Source organism: Ambystoma mexicanum, chromosome 6p (assembly GCF_040938575.1).
Source record: "Ambystoma mexicanum isolate Mex_15411 chromosome 6p, UKY_AmexF1_1, whole genome shotgun sequence".
Taxonomy (NCBI): Eukaryota; Metazoa; Chordata; class Amphibia; order Caudata; family Ambystomatidae; genus Ambystoma; species Ambystoma mexicanum.
Window position 1 is genome coordinate 1,148,664,834 of NC_090935.1, and position 23,700 is coordinate 1,148,688,533.

General features: G+C 43.8%; 1 protein-coding gene across 4 annotated transcripts in view; it reads left to right on the top strand.

The window, feature by feature from the left end:
• Positions 1-23,700, top strand: part of LOC138510246 (zinc-regulated GTPase metalloprotein activator 1A-like) — a 1,057,423-nt gene that overhangs the window by 674,967 nt on the left and 358,756 nt on the right. For all 4 annotated transcript variants that reach the window (XM_069625760.1, XM_069625761.1, XM_069625762.1 and 1 more), the window contains one exon: positions 17,284-17,340. In XM_069625760.1, the coding sequence (XP_069481861.1) occupies positions 17,284-17,340 (57 nt within the window). The remainder of the gene's footprint in view (positions 1-17,283; positions 17,341-23,700) is intronic.

A 23,700-nucleotide genomic window follows, 5' to 3' on the forward strand; every position in this document is an offset into this window, starting at 1 on the left:
CATCTAGGTTCAACAAAATGTGCGATAACGGAATATAGTTCTCTTGGCCGATTCGTCGCTTGCCCAATCTTATCAATCAGGAATTTTGATTTAGCTTCCAAAATAGCCTTTATATAGATCTTTTGAGTAGTCTTGATCAACTCTGAAATATTTAGAGTTCTCCTCTTCCGCCATTTTTTCTCCAAGGATCTAAGATGTTTTGTTTTTTTATAACTAATTCTTGCGAAAACCATGGGTTAGACACTTTCTTAGGCTTACCCTGTTGAAAAGGGGCCACTTGTCTGCACATATTAACCATGAACTCTGTCCCTTCTTTAAAAAATTCCTCACAGGACGAGGAGGGATCAATTAGTTTAAGAGCATGCTTTCATTCATCTCCTGATATGTTCAACAAATCTTTCAATTTTCGAAATTGAATGGGCGTACGGTTAACTTTCCCTTCACGCCATCTTTTGATTGGCACCAGCCCAAACATTCTAGAATTGTGGGCAGACCAAGAGAACGAGTGTGTGTCCAAAAATTTTATGATTTCCCCTCTATATAACATTCATCAAGGCAATGACCATAAATGTGAGAGGGAGAGGTTACCAAGGATTTTAACTCGTGAGCATCCATATTTTCTCCATTAATTCTTTAGCCTCAGGGGAGGTGACATCCTCTAGCCAGATGGTAAAATCGCCCAGGCATAATAATTCCTTATGTTTGCTACCAATATCTATAGGAGCTGGTCCCATTTTTCCAGGAACATTTTTGCTAGTCCTGGTGGTCGATCTCCAAACAGAATTTGTATAGTTGTTGTTGGGGAACACCAAATACAGGCAATCCAATCTGTGTAGTCATCCCAGTCTAAGATTTGTAAGTGGGGCAGCTTTAATGGGGCTCTAATAATTACCGTGACACCCCTACCCCCATCCCTCTTCGTTGTTCTATTCATGGTCTGAATTCTTTGGGAACTATTAAATGGAACATGGCCTGTGTAACGCTCACCTGATTATCGCAGAGGCGCCGGTCTTGACTGGGCGACTACCGTATCTTCAAAGGTGATGTGTAGCACCCGGTTGGCTCTTTGGGCTGGACCTCTGTGCACTGTATGCCTGACGTGTAGAGTAAGATGTCTGCAGATAGAAAATATGGGGTTAATGAACTGGGGTTATTGGGGTGTCCCTATCTCTTTCCTCTTCTCCTCTCCTGTAGACCCCCAAAGGTTAACGCTCTCACCTTAGGTAAGTGAATGCCGAGCTCTCCATCTGCCTCGGGGCAGGGTGCTGTAACCAGTTTCTTCACTGGATAGGTAGCGCAGGCCTCTTGACTTCAGAGGACTGCTGTCCGTCGTTTACTGCACGAACGGTAAGTTTCGAGTCATTCAAATGTCTTTAAAGTCTTTAGTAATGATGTCTCTTGTTTTGCAGGGTTCCGGCGATGGCGGATGACGGGCTGAAGTGAGTTGAAGATGGAGCCCGTGTGATGAATAGAAGCGCCTGGAAGCACGTAAGTAAGCGCTTGTTGCCTGCTTCACTATGCGCTCTAACTGTCTTTTTATTTTGCAGGTACGAGTTCGGAGCGGCTGCAGGGTGCCGGAATACCCACTGGATTAGATGTGGAAAGGAGTAATGGCACGTGAGTATTAAAGTTCCCCAATGGCTTTAAACGCACCTTGTTTTGTCTTTCAGATGCGGGATGCAGCGCCGAAGGCCTCCGGAGCGTGCGAAGAGTTGGTAAACTTTTGTCTTTCAGATGCCGGAATGCAGTGTGAAGACCTCCGGAGCGCACGAAGAGTAGGTAAGCCTTTGCCTTTCAGATGCCGGAATGCTAACCTGTTCTTTCTTGTCTTTATAGGTGTTGCTGAAGACTGGATTCAGGATGGTAAGCCTTTTTCCTTAGGCCCAGGACCGGATGCAGAAGACACGATGAGCGTTCTGCTGCAGAGGTTGCAGAATAACGCAAAGCAAGATTCATCCACCGGGTGTGGTTTAAATAGCCTCCTGTAGTGCTTAGGTGTCTCCTTCCACAGCCACGCCTAAGTAAGAAAAGAGTTCCTGGTAAGAAAAGAGTTCCTGCCTTCCAGAAGAGTTCCAGTGTTCTGAATCTAGGGAGTGGCTCCAGCCCCACCCAACAGGAAAAGTAGTTCCAAACAGAAGAGGATCAGAGGCTCAACTGGCAGGCAAGTAAGCAGCATGGTCTGCTGAAGGTAAGTCCACCCAAGCATTATGAGCCCGGCGCTTCCAGCGCTGGGACTGGGCATATTTATGAGCCTGGTGCCACTGGCGCCAGGACTGGGTCCAAAAGGTCCCAATTGGGACTGGTTGTCACTCGGAACCTGGGTTATGGATCTGCTTCCAAGGGAGTTGGGAAAACCCTGACCTTTTGGAAGCAGAGATCATGACAGTACCCCCCCCTCAAGGCCCCTCCCAAACCGGGCTTCTCCGGGGGTTTTGGCTTGTCAGGAAATGTTCGGTGAAATCTTTTGATTAGGCGAGGAGCGTGGACATATTCAGCAGGTTCCCAGGATCTCTCTTGGGGGCCGTAGCCTTTCCAGTCAATTAGGTAGAATAGTTTAGATTTGGAGATCTTGGAGTCCAGAATGCTTTTGACTTCAAACTCGAGTTCTCCATCCACTAGGATAGGTTTTGGAGATTTGGTTAGTCGGGTTTGAGGTTGCACGGGTTTTAATAGAGAGACGTGGAAGACCGGATGTATCTTCATGTGCGGGGGCAAGTCCAACTTGACCGCTACTGGGTTTACTATGGTAGTGATGGAATAGGGACCAAGGTATCTTGGGTTGAATGTGCGTGGCCCTTTTAGAGATAGATATTTGGTGGATAACCAGACTTGATCCCCTACTTGATAGTGAGGGGCTTCCTTCCGATGTTGATCTGCTCCTTTCTTGTATTGTTCTTTAGCCCTTTGAAGGTGAGAAACAGCTTTCTTAAAGGCTTGGGTGATTGTAGAATGCAGGTAGTCTACTGCTGGTGTTTCAAGATCTTGGAGGGGATCCAACTCCGAGGTTCGAGGGTGACTGCCGTACAAAAGAAAAAACGGGGTTTTCCCAGTTCCCGAATGGACAGAGTTATTGTAGGCATACTCGGCTATCCAAAGGATATCTTTCCAAGTTTTTTCAGTTTGTTGCAGCATGCAGCGTAAATACTGTTCCAGAGTTTGATTGGTCCTCTCGGTTTGTCCGTCGGTCTGAGGGTGGTGACTGGTCGATAGTCTCACATCAATTTGAGCCGACCGACAGCAACTTCGCCAAAAATGAGAAATAAATTGACTACCTCGATCCGAAATTAGAACCGAAGGAAAACCGTGCAGTCGGACGATGTTTTCGAGAAATTCTCGGGCCAGAGTTGCTGCTGTTGGCAAGCCTTTGAGCGGAATGAAATGCGCCATCTTGGAGAATAAGTCCACGATTACTAGAATCGTATTGTATCCGGAGCATGGAGGTAGATCGGTGATGAAGTCCATAGAAAGCGTATGCCAAGGGCGAGGTGGGATGTCAATAGGGCGTAAGAGGCCTGCTGGTCTTTCCTTTTGACTCTTGTTTTGGGCGCATACTCCACAGGACATTATAAAGTCTCCGATATCTTTTTTCCAAGACGGCCACCAGAAGTAGCGCTTGATCTTTTCTGAGGTCTTGGCTATACCGGGATGACCTTCCATTAAAGAGTCGTGATAACAAGAGATTACTTTTTTCTGTAAATCTGTGCTGGGTAGGTATAATCGTTCTTGGAAATACAATAAGTTGTCCTTTACTGCAAAGTCCTTTCCCTGCAGATGCCAATTCTGTATGTCTGCTGGAGTTACAAGTTGCCTGGCTTTATCCTTAACTTCCTCTATGGATTCTGTGGCTATTACACCCAGAATTCTTTGTTCGGGAATGATTGGTACAGGTTTAGGGTTGACCAAGTGTTCTTCCACTCCCATCCGAGAAAGGGCATCGGCTTTACCGTTCTTTGTACCAGGTCGATAGGTAATTATGAAGTCAAACTCGGCAAAGAATAATGCCCAACGGAGTTGTCTAGAGGATTGGGCTTTTGCGGTCTTCAAATATTGCAGGTTTCGGTGATCCGTAATCACAGTAACGGTGTGTCGGGCCCCCAGCAGATAATGCCGCCAAGCCTTAAAGGCAGACTTGATAGCCAGAAGTTCCTTGTCAGTAATCGTGTAATTGATTTCAGGAGGCGAGAATTTGCGGGACCAAAATGCCACGGGATGCAACTGATTGGTTACCGGGTCCTTTTGTGATAGAACTGCCCCCATGGCAAGGCTTGAAGCATCAGTTTCCACGATGTAGGGGAGTTCGGGGCGAGGGTGTTTTAAGATTGGTGCAGAGATAAATTTAGTCTTCAAATCCTGGAAAGCTTGTTCCGCCTCGGTAGACCATTCAAAACGTTTGTTTTTCTTTAACAAGGCAGTGATGGGCTGGACTATTCGAGAGAATTCGGGGATAAACCTGCGGTAAAAGTTAGCGAAGCCTAACATGCTTTGCACACCTTTTACGGAGGATGGTGATGGCCATTTGAGAACTGCATCGACCTTCTTTGAATCCATACGCACTCCGCCAGGTGATAATATGAATCCCAAGAATTCAACTTCAGTCACGTTGAAAACACATTTTTCCAATTTAGCGAAAAGTTTGTGTTGACGCAATCTTTCGAGGACCATTTTCACGTGTTTCCGATGTTCAGATTCCGATGAAGAATAAACGAGGATGTCGTCAATGTAAACAACAACACATACATCTATGAGCTCTCTGAGGACATCGTTCATAAAATATTGAAAGGCGGCCGGGGCATTGCAAAGTCCGAAGGGCATGACCTGATATTCAAATAGCCCATACTTGGTGCGGAAGGCCGTCTTCCATTCATCGCCCTCTTTTACTCGTACCAAGTGGTAAGCTCCTCTAAGATCCAGCTTTGTATATATGCATGCTTTTCTGACTTGGTCCAGGAGTTCAGGGATCAAAGGTAACGGATATCTATTCTTAACGGTGATCTGGTTCAGGGAGCGATAATCGATACAAGTTCTAAGGTCTCCTTCCTTTTTTGGAACGAAGAACAAAGCTGAAGAAGCAGGGGACTTGGAAGGACGAATAAACCCATTTGCCAGGTATTGTCGAAGGTGAAGGTTCTCAGGCTCTGTGAGGGCATAAATTCTACTACAAGGAGGAGTAGATCCAGGTATCAGGTCTATCTGGCAGTCATAAGACCTATGAGGAGGTAGAGAGTTAGCCTGATCCTTCCGGAAAACATCTTGGTATTCTAGGTATTCGGGAGGTAACTGGGGAGTCTCTGAAGAAATTGCGGCCAGTGCAACACCAGGTGGAGGGTGACAAGTAGAGACACATTCTGGAAACTGGACCGTTCTTGCTCGCCAATCGATCAGAGGATTGTGTTTCTCTAACCAAGGTATTCCTAGAATAATCTGAAACTGAGGGGCCTTGATCACATCGAACACGATCTTCTCATGGTGTCCATCTTGACTTACTAGCGTCACCTCTTGAGTGGTATGCGTTACTGGCCCGGAGGCTATCTTTGTACCATCCACCGTAGTAATGACGTCCTTTACAGCCTTGGGACAAAGAGTTAGATTCATCCTCAAAACCATTTCATGATCCACATAATTGCCGATGGCACCGCTGTCGACGTAAGCTTCAATTGCATGTAATCGATCCGGATTATCAGGGCTAATGAGGACCATAGGTATCACGAAATGCGAGGTCACGGAACTGGTTTTCACGCTCGGCAAGAGGACCTCTATTCTTGTCGGGCGAGGTCGTTTCCCTGCTCAGAGTTTGTAACTTTGGTAACTGCAGCTCCTACTGCCTTCTTGGCAGGTTTCACCGGACAGTCTCGAAGAAAGTGCCCTGAGTTTCCGCAATATAGGCATAATTGCAACTGTTTCCTCCTTTCCCGCTCCCTTTGTGTTAGAGGACCTTTCAGACCCCCTATTTGCATGGGTTCCCCGGAGTCTACTCCTTTGGAAGGAGTTGGCGGTTTGGAAAATACTCGAGCATCAAACTTGGAACGATCGGCCTTCCTGTTCTGCAGCCTGTGATCTATTTGAACGACCAAGTCTATATAATCCGAACAGTCTTGTGGGGGATTCACTACTTGGGCTAAAACATCTTTGAGCTCTCCACGTAGACCTCTATAAAACAGCGTAATCCTTTTGTCCTCAGGCCATTGAGTTTCCACTATTAGTCTATTGAAAGATGCAATATAAGCCAAAAGGTCTTGATTACCCTGTCGCAACGAAAGAAGCTCATTGTCCAAGGCCTGCCCCTGTGAATGTCTTGCGAACAGTTTTTCCATACTAAGCTGAAAGGCTTGAAAATCATGGAGAACCGGATCATCTTGATTAACTAGAGGGATCGACCAGTCTGCCGCATTGCCACTAAGGTACGAAAGTACAAAAGCTACTTTTGCTTGATCAGTTGGAAAGGCTGCTGGCCGGCATAAGAAGTGCAACCGGCACTGATTGATAAATACTGCAAACCTCTTTGGGTCACCATAAAATCGTTCGGGCGGAGCCAGAGGTACATTCCCAGGTAGGTTGATCTGCACTGGATTCATAGAGGATGTTGAAGGAAGATTTGCCCCTGATGCGGGTAACGGGGTCTGTCCGGCTTGTGACTGTAGCACTTGTCTAGCAAGATTGGCTGTTCTCTCCTTGGAAATAATTAGTTCCCTTCTTAGAGCATTCGTTTCCTGACGAGCTGCATGCACTTCTGCCCTTAGTTCCCCAAGTAACCGGGCTATGGGGGGTCAGTATCCGAGGTTTCCATAGCGCCTGGGCGAGAGTTTTGCGGTAGGCTTTACGTTCTGTAACGCTCACCTGATTCTCGCAGAGGCGCCGGTCTTGACTGGGCGACTACCGTATCTTCAAAGGTGATGTGTAGCACCCGGTTGGCTCTTTGGGCTGGACCTCTGTGCACTGTATGCCTGACGTGTAGAGTAAGATGTCTGCAGATAGAAAATATGGGGTTAATGAACTGGGGTTATTGGGGTGTCCCTATCTCTTTCCTCTTCTCCTCTCCTGTAGACCCCCAAAGGTTAACGCTCTCACCTTAGGTAAGTGAATACCGAGCTCTCCATCTGCCTCGGGGCAGGGTGCTGTAACCAGTTTCTTCACTGGATAGGTAGCGCAGGCCTCTTGACTTCAGAGGACTGTTGTCCGTCGTTTACTGCACGAACGGTAAGTTTCGAGTCATTCAAATGTCTTTAAAGTCTTTAGTAATGATGTCTCTTGTTTTGCAGGGTTCCGGCGATGGCGGATGACGGGCTGAAGTGAGTTGAAGATGGAGCCCGTGTGATGAATAGAAGCGCCTGGAAGCACGTAAGTAAGCGCTTGTTGCCTGCTTCACTATGCGCTCTAACTGTCTTTTTATTTTGCAGGTACGAGTTCGGAGCGGCTGCAGGGTGCCGGAATACCCACTGGATTAGATGTGGAAAGGAGTAATGGCACGTGAGTATTAAAGTTCCCCAATGGCTTTAAACGCACCTTGTTTTGTCTTTCAGATGCGGGATGCAGCGCCGAAGGCCTCCGGAGCGTGCGAAGAGTTGGCAAACTTTTGTCTTTCAGATGCCGGAATGCAGTGTGAAGACCTCCGGAGCGCACGAAGAGTAGGTAAGCCTTTGCCTTTCAGATGCCGGAATGCTAACCTGTTCTTTCTTGTCTTTATAGGTGTTGCTGAAGACTGGATTCAGGATGGTAAGCCTTTTTCCTTAGGCCCAGGACCGGATGCAGAAGACACGATGAGCGTTCTGCTGCAGAGGTTGCAGAATAACGCAAAGCAAGATTCATCCACCGGGTGTGGTTTAAATAGCCTCCTGTAGTGCTTAGGTGTCTCCTTCCACAGCCACGCCTAAGTAAGAAAAGAGTTCCTGGTAAGAAAAGAGTTCCTGCCTTCCAGAAGAGTTCCAGTGTTCTGAATCTAGGGAGTGGCTCCAGCCCCACCCAACAGGAAAAGTAGTTCCAAACAGAAGAGGATCAGAGGCTCAACTGGCAGGCAAGTAAGCAGCATGGTCTGCTGAAGGTAAGTCCACCCAAGCATTATGAGCCCGGCGCTTCCAGCGCTGGGACTGGGCATATTTATGAGCCTGGTGCCACTGGCGCCAGGACTGGGTCCAAAAGGTCCCAATTGGGACTGGTTGGCACTCGGAACCTGGGTTATGGATCTGCTTCCAAGGGAGTTGGGAAAACCCTGACCTTTTGGAAGCAGAGATCATGACAGCCTGTGAGGTCTCAGTAAACCAAGTTTCAGTGAGAAACAAACAGTCCAAGTCGTGGGCTTTACTGCCACCTAACATTCAACAGGGCTGCCATTACTGGTCTCTCCTTCCCTCTATGGTAATCAGGTGGGAATTTCCCACTTAACTCTGTTCTCTCAATACCAATATGGAGTTCAACAGTTCCATAATCCTCTAGCAAGTCCTTTGTTTTATAGAAAGTCCTTAATCCTCTGATCCTGTAAACATTTTTGGTCCTCTAACATGTTTTTGATCCTCAAATTCTTGATCCTTTGATTTTATAAGAAATGTTTAGTCCTCTAACACATTCTTTTTTTTATATTTTATTTTTATTTTGTTATTTTCTTTTTCAAAAGACTATACAACAAAAACCCAACTCCCTCCCTCCCCTAAACTGGATGTCCCCCCCTTGAGCCCTTGCATGGTACAAATTACACTTACACAGAATCAACAGATATCTAGAATACGGAAACGTGGGGGGCAATGTTGTAAATTAAAGTCTGATTGTAAAAATTCAAGCACCTCTGCCCAGTCAATGGAACATTTAGTCTGGTCACCCTGAATTGCGTAAGTGGTCCATTCCAATTCTACAAAGTTCCAGATCCTATAGAACCATTCGATTACCGCCCCAGGATCCTTGGACTTCCACTTTTGAGCAATCCCCAATAAGGCGGCCAACTGCAGCACCACACATTTTGTAAATTTCTGCTTTGAATTACTACACATAGCGGGATCAAATATCAACAGCAGCTTGGATTTAGGTTTCGACGTACCAAACAATTGTTGCATATATTTATCAATCTGTGCCCAATAGCCCGCCAATACCGGACAATGCCACCAAACATGACCCCAATCCCTAATCGCTCCACATTGTCTCCAGCATTGTTGCGACAAAGAGGATTTTATCTTATGCAAACGGGCAGGTGTATAATGCCACTGCGTTACCAATTTATGCCAAAATTCCTGCAGTTGTATAGAACGGGTGTGCTTAGGTATATCCTTCCATAGCCCTTCCCATTCCTCGTCTGTGACCGGTGCCCCCAGCGTAAACTGCCATCTAGATTTATAATGCAAGGGGAAGATAGGAGATGACCCGTTCAAAATTGTATTGAGGTTCTATATTAAGGCCTTATTAACTGAATGTGTAGTAACACATTTCTCAAAGAGAGTCAGCTCCCTGCCTAAGTGAGGGGGCTAGTATCCAGTGGCGTACCTGATAATATTGATAGTAATCTTTGTCGTCTAATCCAAAATCAAGCTTACACTGGTTGAAAGCTTTGAGGTCCTTGTCATTAAACAAGTCACAGATTTTACTGCATCCTGCTTGCTTCCATTTAGGAAATGCCCAATAATCGCAGCCCTGAGCAAACTCAGGATTAGAGAATATTGGGGTAAGAGGTGAGGGGAATGTCACCAGACTATGCCTTCTGACTGCCCCCTCCCAAATCTCTTCAACTAAATTCGTAATTTTACTCCTATGAATATTATGGGGGCGTTTCTTTTTTGTTGCCGTAAAACTTTCCCTAGTTTTGAACCCCCAATGCCCGATCCATCTGCAGCCAATGTTTCTCTTTGTCCGATCCCCTCCAGTCCTTAATTATACTGAGTTGTGCTGCCTGATAAAATGTATAAAAATTAGGGAGCCCCAATCCTCCTCCGTCGTTGAGTGCCGTCAAGACATCATAAGACACTCGCAGAGGTTTATTATTCCAAACATATTTGGATATCCTCCTACGCAGTGTTTTAAACCATAGGGATTTGAATTGGGCGTGCCTGAAAAGATTTGGAAAGAATAGTCATCTTTATGACATTCATCCATCCTAGCCATGAACGCATTAAAGGACCCCAGTTTCCGAATTGTTTCGTAATCTCTTTCAATTTAGGGGGAAAATTTGCTTCATATAGACCATCCAAATCCAGAGTTATTACGACTCCCAGAGGTTTAATGCGCTCCTGTGCCCATCCAAATTTAGTTTGTGTGTGTAAGGAGGATATGATAGAAAGAGGCAAAGATGCATTCCATATTTCTGATTTGTCCAGGTGTAGCCGGTTCCGAAATTGCCAGCAACATATCATCAGCGTACGCCATGATTTTGTGTTTAATCCCCCCAAAATATATACCATGAATATCTTGCATTTGTCAGATAATTGCAAGCAAAGGCTATGGCATACAACAATGGTGACATGGGGCAGCCCTGTTGTGTGCCTCGCTGCAGGGAGATGGAGGAAGAGAGTTGTCCATTTATTAGGAAACGGTCCACCGGCAGATTATAATTAACTTTAATTCTTGCTATAAACTGAGGACCAAATCCCATCTTAGCCATGACCTGAAAAAGGAACAACCACTCTACATGGTCGAAAGCCTTTTCGGCGTCCAATGATAGGAGGAGCGCAGGGATCTGTTTAATTGCCACTTTTTCTAGCACATGACATACTCGCCGTACATTGTCATGTGTCTGTCTATTTTTTTTATAAACCCAGACTGTTCCGGGCAGGTGATGGATGGAAGCAAGCCTTCGATCCTATTTGCAAGAACCTTTGAATATATTTTGGCATCCAGGTTAATTAAAGCTATAGGTCGATATGACCCACATTTCCCAGGATCCGTGCCTGGTTTTTGAAAAAGTATAATCTTTGCTTCCTCCATAGAGGGGGAAATGCTCCCTGAGCTCAATAATTAATTATCAAGATATGTTAACCTTGGAGCTAATACTTTGCTGAACGTCTTAAAGAAGGGAGCAGAGAACCCATCAGGTCCAGGGGATTTATTAAGGGGAAGCGATTTAATCACGGTCATTACTTCTTCAGTAGTAATTTCTTTTTCCAGGACATCCCGCTCTAGCTGCAAAATCTGAGGAAACTTTACTGTCTGCAAGTACAACATCTATGATCTTTCATCTGGTTCCTCAGTATGGTAAAGATGCGAATAGAACGAGGGGAATTGTGATATTATTTGTGACAATTCGGTGACACTACCCCCGTCCGGTAATATTATCGCTAGGATGGTCTGTGAGGCGATCTTCTGACGCAGTTGTCTCACCAACAGTCTATCTGCCTTGTTGGTCTTGACATAGTAGGACTGGCGCAAATACAGCAGAGATTTCTCTGCCTTTTTAGTTAGGAGCAAATTTAACTTGGCTCTTGCAATTCTGTATGCTTTTAAAATTGCCGGATCTTTGAGTTTCCATTTCCCTCATTAAATGTTGATATTCGGCTTCCAGTGGTTCTACCAGAACTATTCTCTGTCGCCGTTTAATTGCCGCCTCTGCGATGAGAGAGCCACGGATTGAAGCCTTAAATGCATCCCACGCTACATTAGCAGAGACATCAGGTGTCATATTGATATGAAAGAATTCCACTATCTTTGCCTCGATATGCCCCCTAACCACTGTGTCCTGAACTACTTCTGATGGATATCGCCATGTCCATACCCTTTGGGTCATCCCTTCCATATATACCTGCATTGTCAATGGAGCATGGTCAGAGAGTGCAATTGGATGACAGGTCATGGACGTGACCCCACCCATGAGAGTGTTAGAAACCCACACATAATCAATGCGGGAAAACGAATGATGGACATGCAAATAAATTGTATATCCTTTCGTTTCCCCCTTTAGGGCCAGCCACACATCCACCACGGCCAGATAAGCAAACCTTTATTTTAAAAAACTCGAGGGTGCAGAGTGTTCCAAGAAGATGCCTGCGCTCTGGTCCTACAAGGGGTCCCAAGCTATATTGAGATCTCCTAGTAATATAATGTCCCCCACACAAAACATTTCAATCTGCGTAATAACTAATTTCAAAAATCTCTCTTGGCCGTATTTCGACCATATATCGATGCCACTGTTACTTTTTTAAGGCCTATTTCCAAAATAGCAAATACATAACGTCCCTCTTTATGGACATGTGTTTTCAATACTTTAAGCTGGGGGCCAAGTTTCAATGCCAACAGCACGACCGCTACTTTTACCTTTGCGTTTGCCTGTATCACCAATGGGTACCGACGAAGACACAGTTTATGCTTATCCGACAAACAAATATGCGTCTCTTGGAGCACCACCAAATCCAGTTGGTTACGGCCCAAAAGAGCATCAAGCTTCCTACGCTTTTCTGGCGTGTTCAAACCCCTAATGTTCAATGTTAAACATTTAAGCTGACCCACTTAACTGCCAAAGTTTTAAATTAGCTTATGTACCGCATATTCAAACATATTCTCATATCTGATCCAAAGATACCATGCAAGCCCATCTCCCCCACACCACCAGCTTCCCCCCTCCCGTTACATCCCCCTCTAACGCCAACTTGTCGCAAACAAATCCTTCCCATAGTCTCTTGGTGTGAGCCACAGATCCTAACAAAATTCCGAGCATCCGGCCCCAGTCATGTACCCACTAATCCCCCAGGACAACGTGCGGGGTATCTTAGTACCCCATTTGTACTTTGACAGATAATTCCAAAATGAACTACAGCATGAACTACAACATCTCATCCTCCATATTCAAATGATATTAAGGCTTCATCTGATCGATAAGCTTTCCACTCTTGCACTTGTTTTCCTTTAATCAGTTTTTTTGGGAGTTGAGCCTCTCAAGTGGGCCTTCCGATCCTCGTTTTGCTGCTGTTTCTGCTTCCTTGCACGACCCAGCACTACCGACCATTCCCATAATTTCGATTGCTGGGATGTGCGACCCACATCCGAAACTGTTGCACCTTCCCCTTCATTGTCTTCAATTTGCAGCAAAGCCATTCCTCCTTTGTGAGACGTGACCCTGCGTTGTGTGCCCTCAATAGAGAAAAGGATTCCAAATGGGAATGTCCATCTGTATTTGATCCCCCACTCCCATAGTGCTCTCACCACCGATTGCATTTCGCGCCTTCTCTGGAGAGTGGTCTGGGATAAATCTTGAAAAAGCTGAATTTCCATCCCGTTATAAGTGATGGTATTTTATTCTGGGGGCGATCTTAAAATCTGTTCCTTTTGTTGATATGAGGTGCACGCTGCCAAAACGTTGCATGGACGAGCCCTTGGGTCACTCCTTTTCGGGCACGTCCTGTGTAGTCGATCAATAGATACGTGTGGATTCTCTTCACCCCGAAGCAAGTCCGCAAAAATCTGCGTTATTGCATCTTTTAGCTGAGAGTCTAGAACCGTTTCGGTTGATTTCTCACCCGAATATTTGAAAGACAGAACCTATTCGCCAAATCTTCATATTGCAGTTCAAGGTTTCGTGCTGCCCTGGCAAGTTCCTATAACGCAGTGTCTGTCTGTTTGCTTTCTTGTGACAGAGATTGTATTGCCTGTTCGTTGGCCTCAACCCACTCGCTGAGGGTAGCAATGTCTTTACCAAAGTCTGACAGCGATTGCTTTATTTCCGTGGAAAAAGACGTGAACTGTGCTTCGAAGGTGGCTGAGAATTTTTCTTGAAAAGCTTCAAAGCTTGCAGCAAAATCCTCTTTAGACACTGCCATTGCCTCTTCTGGGGAATCAATACTTTGGAGCTGGAAGGGTCGCACCTCTGGACCTATAGGGGCTGTCTCCAAGCCTGTTGCTTCCCAGAGCCTTTACAGTGGATTTTGTTTACCTTGCAGGTCCTTGGGGGGTGTTGAATGATGGGTTTTCTTCTTTCTCCTCGGCATATGACAGAATATTCCAACCAAAATGACCCTGCAGGGATTGCGAATACTACTACATATATGCTCGGAAGCGCAGTGCTAATGTCATCACCACCCTCAAAGTCCATGCAATGCTGCAGTGCGTCTGTGTATTGGACTGAAGGCGTATGGCAATGAGTACCCCCAACCCCAATGTACTGGTCTCAGATTATAGATTCCACCAGGTTGGGTGTATATTGGTGAGATTATGTTACCCACCCTAAAATTGTAGTTTTCTGTTGCTAATATGCCATGAATATACCACTGCTGTACCACTATCCTCCGCTAAATTTCCAACTCTGACACTGTCATTCTTCTTGCCCACTGGGCGAGCTGCAAATAGACCCTACTACCACCTTTATTATGTTATGGAGCTTATTGCCACAGTAGCATGCTGCTGAATATGAAAAACGGCTCTGAGGCCTAAGAACAGTGCCCTCCTTTATGTCCCATATATCCCCACCAGGCTATAATATTTGGGGATAGCGCCCAAGCACGCACCAATCATTGTGCCGTAAATGGCCTCGGTCCCAGCCAGTCTGTCTCAATGTTGACCCTGCCTGCGCAGAGTTATATAGTTTGCAAAGAGTTTAGTGGCCCTTGGCTTCTATGCGGGCTAGCGCTGAGAATGCAGTTCCAAGCAACAGTCTTACCGGAATCTCCTGGCATTGCAGACATGAGAAATGCAGCCTGTCACCTCTGCTTTTCTCGTATTTAGTGCATTTTTAATCCATTAAGCTGTCCATTGAGTCCCAGCTTCCCTGATCAAAGTGAAGAAAAGCTAAGATGAAAAGGGAAACGCCCAGCTGGTAAAACACACTGATAGGGTCACCCACCTTGTTGCTAGTCCCGGGCTTTCCTTAGTCCATATGTTTTCCAGCGTCCCGCTTTACACGTCTCCCATGCCTTTGCTGTTAATATGATCCAGCGTAGCATATGGCTCACCTGCTGTCTAACTGCACTTACTGTCCGTATCCAAATGAAAGCATGAGGTTCTCATACACGACCAGCGATGAAGTTCCTTGCTGCGGCCCACACCATTTTGTCCATGAGCAAAATTGTAAAGCCAGTAACTGGGAGAGGAAAGTTAAACACCACCTTGCTTACCCTCACCTGGGAAGTAGAACCCTCAACCTGACAGCATAGCAAGGAACAGCTAACCAACACTATACGAAATGGACTAAGCAGTCTTTCACTACACCATTTTGTCAATGAGCAAAATTGTAAAGCCAGTAACAACAACAGCTAAGTACCATATGAATGTGTGGCCTGCCTGTTGTCACCGATTTTCCTGGTGAGACTCCACAGCAAAGAAAACCCCACAACAAACCAATCCTTGTTGAGTTGCATTATCTTGTTTTGTGCTGAGTAACCTGAAACGCACAACATGCGCTTAACAGCTCCCCCTCCCCAGTTCATTTTAGCCAAACAGCCTTGAACCTGTTTCGCAACATGGAATACTTTTTATTTCATAAGTTATGCGGTCCTCAGCCACTTTACTTTTCTTTTGAAAGAACAGGTGTCGATGCCAAACCAGAACGGGACTCGAGTTTAGAAGCACCCGAATGCTCTGCATAAGCTCTCCCCCCACCCTCAGCTGCTCCTTTTCCTATCTGTCAGCTGAAGGGGAAACGGGAGGGGAGCAAACGGCGTCGCCTCTGCAGAGTGGTTTTGCCTCCCTCTCACTCTGCATCTCCCTGGGATGGAGGGAGATCTCTTCACAGGCCCGTGTAACGTCGGAAAATGCGCTATCCTGGGCGAAATTGCCCGTCGAAAAATGCTTTCCTGACAGTCGTTACTGCGCATGCACACCAACACAGCGCATGCGCAGTAGCACCCTAAGCATTTTTTGACGATGAGCAGAATTCGACGTTACACCGGGCATTCTCTGTTAATGAATGCTCTGAACAGAGATTCCCTGTCTTGTTCAGATCCTGCAAAGGCATGTTTCCTGGCTGGCCAGGATATGTCTTGTTTTGTTAAAATATTTATTTTACAAGCCGGTGCTTGTAACGCATTGCAGGAACAATTGTTCAGAAGCAGGAAGTAAGAATTGATCGAGCATTACTGCTATTGACCGGACATGTTTAGTTTGACATTGCTGCTCTGACTTGCTTGTCTCCTATGATGACTGTGCCCAAACACATTGAAAACCTACAGAGGTGCAACCCTACTTTGAATCTTTAAAGGGTAATGCAGATTTCAAAAAGATATGCACTCTGTTCGAAAGTGTGATATTAACGTGGAGGTGCTTTAGGAAGGTTGATTATTTGCCTGAAAGGAAAAGCGGGGCCAACATTCTTTCAAGCTGCGCATCTTGTCTGTACCGAATACCTGAGGTCATGAGTGGTTTTCGCTGGTGGGTTTACAGGCTGCTTGTCAAACCTTCTCGGAGAGGGTGTAATAGTAGGACCTAGCTCAGACCTTCTCAAGTGGTTGTCACAGTGAATGGCGACCTGAAGCTTCTCGCACCACGGCTTGGCTGTCCCAGATTAATGTGATTCGTGTGTTGCCAAGGCAACAGAGAATGTGCGCCATACTGCACCCTGTTCCCGCACCCTGCTGACATAATGGCGCCCTGGAGTAGCGCTCCTCATCGACCTCTGGAATCTCCATGCCATTCTCCAGCCACCACAACCCCTGCTCTCCATGGGTGTCCTTTGGCCAGATGCCACCCACAGCGGATATACTTGCCACACTCCCATGACTTGAATCTTCTGCTACTGCTAAAAGAACACGTGTGAGAATTGTGTTGTGTTGCACAGCGCACATAACATATAATGGCTAAGATAATCTTGAAAATGTAATTTGTCTCTGGATGCTCCAAAACTGTGGGGAAGATAAGAGTGTCTCTGTGATGCCTTTTCCACCAGCCAACTCCCTAAACAGTTGATATTGTTTTCTGCACAGTCTGAACCTGAAATTGAGCATGGTCCGTGATGTGCAGCCTTGCTGTAGGGTGTATTTGGATTCCGATATTGACGGCAAAGTGGAATTGCATATGGCCCTCCCAAGGAGAGTGGGAGGGTGAGGATGGAACATGAATTCCTTTGAAGTGTAACCAACCACTAGAGCATTGTATTGGGGAAGCATAACTCAAAGCAGTGTGGCCACCTTTACGATTTTGCATAATGGTGAAAGGCGTCCTTCTGTCTTATTGATAACAAAAATGTAGGTTTATTGCTACTCTGGGTTACTGTTATGTTGGGTTACTATCATGGTACTTAGTACTCAATCTAGGTTTTTGGGTAAACAAATAATTTTTAAAAAGCTGTATTTGTTATTGTGCTTGTTGAGCTGCATAATACAAGATGACATTTTTATTTTATTTTGTGTGTACTTCAGTAACCACGGAACCCATAGTTTTTCTTTTGTCTTTCAGGGTGGACCTCTCAAATGTATTAGACCTACATTCCTTCGACAAGCTATCCGGTAAAAGGTAATTGTTTCTTTACTTTTATGTGAAAGCAAGAACAAACAAGCAAATGTGTTACCATGGACCTCCCTGTGTTAAAAGAAGTGTTCTGATGTTAAATCTGGTGTTCTCATGGTATAGATGGTGTTGGGAGTCAATAACCGAAAATAGACAGTAACCTAATAAAGAAGAAATGTCCTTCTTGCAAGCCTAGTTGTTTACTTTTTTAAAAAAAAATCTCAAAAAGATACATATTAAAAAGAATAATATAAACAATAAACAAGAACCAAATGAGAATTAAAAGTACAGATTGAGTTATCAAAGTTCATTGAAAAATAAACATCTTCCCATCAATTTTTACTAAATCCCATGACATACAGACAAGAGGACAGAACTAAAAGGGATGGACACAAACTCAAACACCCCACTGAGAGAGAGAGAAAAGAAAAAAAAATTCATACCCCACATCCACCATCTTGCGCTACACAACCATACAAATCAATGAAAGATTTCCATAAGGACCAATATTCCCCTTCTTTACCCTGCTTCTTAAACATAACTAATTCAAATTCAGATAATACAATCACATCATTAATCCAGTCCTCAACGTTTTTTTTTTCCCTGGATTTCCACACCTTCATTATCTGTTTTACTGCTACTACTAATATCCTATCTCTCCAATGTCCATTCAAACGAGCTTTCAGACAACAACCCCTTTTAGCCAACAACAAAACCTGAAAAGGGTCCCTTGGAAAAGAAATTGACAAAGTGATATCCAACCTATCTAACACCTCCCCCCCAAAAAGTCGACACTCTCTGGCAATGTCACAACATGTGAATCAATGTCCCCCTCTCACTTCCACACCCCAAGCAAAAATCTTCATTAAGTAGTCCCAAAGCACACATTCGCACTGGAGTCCAGTATAACCTTCCCAAAATCTTCTGATGTACAAATCGTAATTTAAGATCCATTTTACTACTATACCCTACCTGCCATACATACTTCCAGGCTTCATCACAAACTGCAAAACCTAAATCTATCTCCCACTTTTGTTTGAATGTGCCCCAAGACTGCAACACTAAATCATCTTCCTGCATAAGTTTCAGATATGTGGATACATTACGTGGCAATAAACGGAACATGATCCAACCCACCGGCTCCTTCTCAATTGGCAAATTCATCATACCAAATACTTGGGTCAGGAGACTTTCTAAATCCCTATATCTATTCCTTTCTTGGTCACTTAGATGAAACACTCTTTGAAGCTCCTCAAAAGACAGCAGGACCGCATCTCGCAGCAAATCTCCCAATGTCAACACCCCCTTCGAAATCCAACTAGGCCAACACAAAACTCTATTGCCTATTTGTAATGCAGGATTATACCAAATTGAAGAATTATGATTCAAAAATACATTGCCATCAAAGTTAAGTACCCACCACGACATTGAATCTTTAGACACCTTAACAGTTGGTAACTTAGCAGAACTTCTAGGCAATGTCCCCATTGAGAAAATATTTTCTAACTTAAATGGCAACAAAGCATTCCTTTCTATAGTCAACCAAATTGGCTCCTCTGCAATCTCTGCCTTCGCATATTGCGCAGCCTTCTTCAAAACAAAACCCCTATAATACTTTTCCAAATTTGGATACCCAAACCCCCCTTCCTTAGTGTCCCTTTGCAAAATATATTTTGGAATTTTAGGAGCGTTCTTCTCACCCCAAAGAAAATCCTGGAACACTGGTTCAATATCTTTATGTAATTTTTTTTTAAAACTCAGAGGAATTGACTGCATAACATATAAGATCTTAGGCAGAAGCGACATTTTAATTGTATTCATCCTTGCCCAGAACCCCAAATGTAATCTTGACCATTTTCAAATATCTCTCCTAAGTGTATCCAATAGTTTAGTTACATTAAACTGAACCATTTACCGCAATTCTTTGATCAGAAAAACCCCTCTGTTTTATCACAATTGATTTTATAACCCGAAAACGTACCCACTTTTTCAAGAATCTCCTTAAGAACCATACTTCCTCCCCCTCTTAGGATCTGAAAGCACCACCACCATATCATCCGCATAAGAGAGTCCTTTAATTTCCTTCATCCCAAATGTCAAACCATGTATTCCCTGTTTGTTGCATATCAATGCTACCAAGGGCTCCAGAGCAATATTAAATAAAAAAGGCAACAAAGGAGATCCCTGTCTCGTACCTCTACCAAGAGTAAATGCTTCAGACATTTCACTATTGACCCAAACACGTGCCTTCATCGAACTCTGAAGACTACGAACCATCTTTCTGAACCTAATTCCAAAACCCATTTTCTCCATAATAAAGTCTAGAAAGTCCCAATTCACTCTGTCAAATGCCTTCTCAGCATCCATGAAGACCAAGGCAGCGTTAACCTGTTCATTACCATAAAGACGTATTATATCTATGTAGATGACACTGATGAGACGGCTCGAATTTGTGGGGAGGGAAGAGGGAGGACGGAGAATGTATAATGTGTTGGTTTGACATTGATTATGAACGTCCTAAAAAGTTGTAATGTTTGGTGTGTTGGTTGTTTAAAATAATAAAAATTGTTTTGAAAAAAAAAAGACGTATTATATCTATCAATGTCCTGATGTTATCATAACCTGATCTACCCCTCATGAATCCTACCTGGCACTCGTGGATAATGTTCCCAAAACAACCACCCAATCTATTTGCCAATATTTTTGTGAAAAGTTTGACATCTACATTTAACAGAGAGATAGGTCTATAGTTCTTACATTTTTTACTATCTCGACCTTCTTTTGGTATCACAGAAATCATGGTTTCGGTCATTGACTGACACAACTTTTCCCCTTTTAAAAAAGAATTAAACAAATCACATAATTTTGGAGCCAAAAAAGTATCAAATTTCCTATAAAACTCAATAGGTAACCCATCCAAACCCGGAGATTTAACTAACTGCATTTGTCCAATTGCCAAAAGAACCTCATCAATGCCTATGCTCGCCTCCAACCCATCATTATCCTCAACGGACAATTTCTTAATAGGAATATTTTCAAATAGACTTTCCAATTCTTCTTTGGCTATTGATACTTCTTCTGTATATAACATTTTGTTGTATTCTCTGAAACTTGAACAAATATCACTATTCTTCCACAACAATCGTTCGCTCTCATCTTTAATCCCCTGAATAAAAGTCCCACCATGCATACCCTTCAGTCTATTCGCCAGCAACCTACCACTCCTGTCACCAGCCTCCCAATATTATTGTCTTGGAAAAAAAAGACCCTTTTCCGCCAATAAACTGTTTGCATTAGCCAATCTTTCCCGAGCCTGATTCCTTTCAGCCCTATCCTCTATCCTCCCATGTCGGGCATATCTTTGCTGCACTTTAGATAACTGCAATTCCAATACACCCAGATCTTTCATAGATTTTATCCGAAGACGTGAAGTCCAATCAATCATAAATCCCCTGATTGTTGCCTTAAAACAGTCATACGTGACAGCAAATCTACTATCACCTCCTTCTCCTCCAATATACCCGTCTTCAACCTCCACTTTCTAAAAGATGGAACTACCACATCCATCTGTAGACAAAGATCCACTGATGCATGATCAGAAATGTCTCTCTCCCTGATATTAACATCACAAGTTTTATCCAACAAAGCCTTGGTGATCAAGATATAATCTAATCTGGTGAATTAATCATGTACCCGAGAAAAGAATGTCAACTCTTTCTTCGAAGGATGCAATTCCCTCCATATTTCAATCAAATCAAACTTATCAAGAAAGTGATCAAATTCCCTACAAATATTCACATTAGTATACCTACATGAACTGATCCTATCTAGCTTGAAATCCCGAACGCAGTTGAAATCACCTCCCAGAATGATTGTTTCACCATGTATTCCACCCAACATCTCCAAAATGTTCTCAAAGAAGTATTTACCAGAAGCGCAAGGACCATAAATACAGCCCAATGTAATCATCTTTTCCCTATAAATGATATCAGCAAATATAATTCGTCCTTCCGAATCCATCGCTACTCTCTCCACTTTATATTGTAGCCCTTTCCTGAAAAAAATACTCACTCCTCTAGAATTAGATGAGTAACAATACGACAAGTCTTTAGTATATTTGGAATTGACCAACCATTGCATTGTTTCATCTACTAAGTGTGTTTACTGTAGAAAAACAATGTCAGCCCTAGACCTCCATAATCATGCCATAACTTTCCTCCTCTTCTTTGGACATTTCAATCCATTTACATTCCATGTCGTAATCGTCAGATTACCTACATCCATCCTACCAACTTCAAACAAATTCTAATAAACGCTCATCTCTTTCTTCCACTACAAGAGGCAAGATGGCCTCCACTCCTTTTCTATCCATTGATGTAGCATGTTTCCCCCAGTTCATGAACTTATCCAAATAACTAAAAACTAAACAGGATATCTGGACATACCAGTTACACAAAACAAGTACAAATACAACAAATCACAAGACACGACACAAAAACATAAAACGCATAATAAAAACCAAACCTCGGGGAAATCCCCTAGGTAACAATAAGTAATAACAAATCTCTGCAACAAGCAGTATTCCAACCTTATTCCGTCAAGGTTGTACCTACCCTCACACACCATACATTTTGAATAACGTAAATTCCCCCATGCTCTAGAAACAAAATGAAATATAAACTACAATAACAAATATATCATCTAAATTCACACAAACTATGTCCAAGTATACACTACCCCCAAAGACTGTTACATTCTAACATTTGTGTGGAGAATACTCTTTTGCCAGTCAATAATAACAGATAAAAACATCCTATGATTACATATATTGTAGATTAGAGGTCATCCTTACAACTCCAACCCAGGAATACCCATAATAGTCTTCCTATGCTTCAAACTTCCGGATCAAGTCATGCAACTCATATATCCACCACAAGAAGTGAAGGCATTATGCACATGTATATTACAGTTGCCACCAGTCAGCCCTTCCCAACAGACCACCTCAGTATGTCAAACACCAATTGAGGCCATCTCCACTATGTTGCACCCTGAGCTGCAGCTTTACCTCACAGAACAATGACGAAATAACCCAGCACATTACATCGGCTATGTACAGAGTGGGGGAGCGGGGCTACGGGGTGAGACTGAAAAAAAGCCATTTTCTAATTGCAACACACGCAAAATAGAGCCATATACAATCACCCACACACTTTGCTAAACAGCTAAAGATGCAAGCCTAAATAAATCATCTCTTAAATTATCCAGAACACATAAATCTGCTGAGAGTGAAATGCGACCCATAGATATGAGAAAGGAGTTGTCCAAATTACAATCAGAGGAATATTGTTATTTCATATCAATGATAGCAACGCCAACAGGACAGAGAGTCATCAGACAATATAGTAAGATGCCATGAAAGTTGCTTATAATGACTGAACCCTCACCAAAGCAATCATAAATGAAGTGTCAGAAGAATTACAATGCATACAATCAAGATCAGATTGACCATGCTAATTCACCTGTCAACAGACTGTTTACATTACACTGCACTTACCTCCCCCTGGCGTCCACACCAGTGTGCAACTGCCCCACCCACCTGACACCCATTCATATTCCACCCAATGACACAACAATGCATATGAAACCTTGTAGACTATATAAGTGGACAGAGAGTACAGCACAGAGTGCGGCCTATACACATTAGAAACTAAACAGTCTCATTAAATGAGACCATAGCATGTGAATAAACTACCTGATCAACCACTCCCCTTCTGTACAAGCCCAATCAAATAGGGAACACAATACAACAATCAAAGTAGGATTCCATGACTCAGGACTAATCAAGCTGCATCGAAATCAAAACAGAAACAGAATACCACATATCCCCCCAAAACAAGCAGTGAATGGTATGTCTGACATTAGAAGGGCATATGATCAAGTCTCCTAGTACCAGCTGTGCAATGGTGCAGATCAAATACAACCCGTCTCCCCAGTCATTAGTATATAAAGATATAGTTCCATCGCAAACTGAAATGCTCCCCAGCCAATTCAGTACCAGAATAGAGAAGGCAGATTCCAGGAGCGTAGTTTGATGATTGGAACATAAATACCCCACTTGCAGCCCCCACTGCGAGTATCACTTGAGAGGGGTGGGACATTGCTGGGTGTGTTAACCTGAGACATTGGTTGTCCAAAAGGAGAGTAGGATCACCCAGACTCCCTCTCTCCTTGCAGGCGACAGCAATATTCCGTGGTCACCATTGACTGGGGAAACCTCATTATTTTCGTCTGCGCTGAGCCTCTTATATTAACCAAAGTTAAATATTTCCTGTGATGTGAAGATTACATCTGCGTGTCACCTTGATC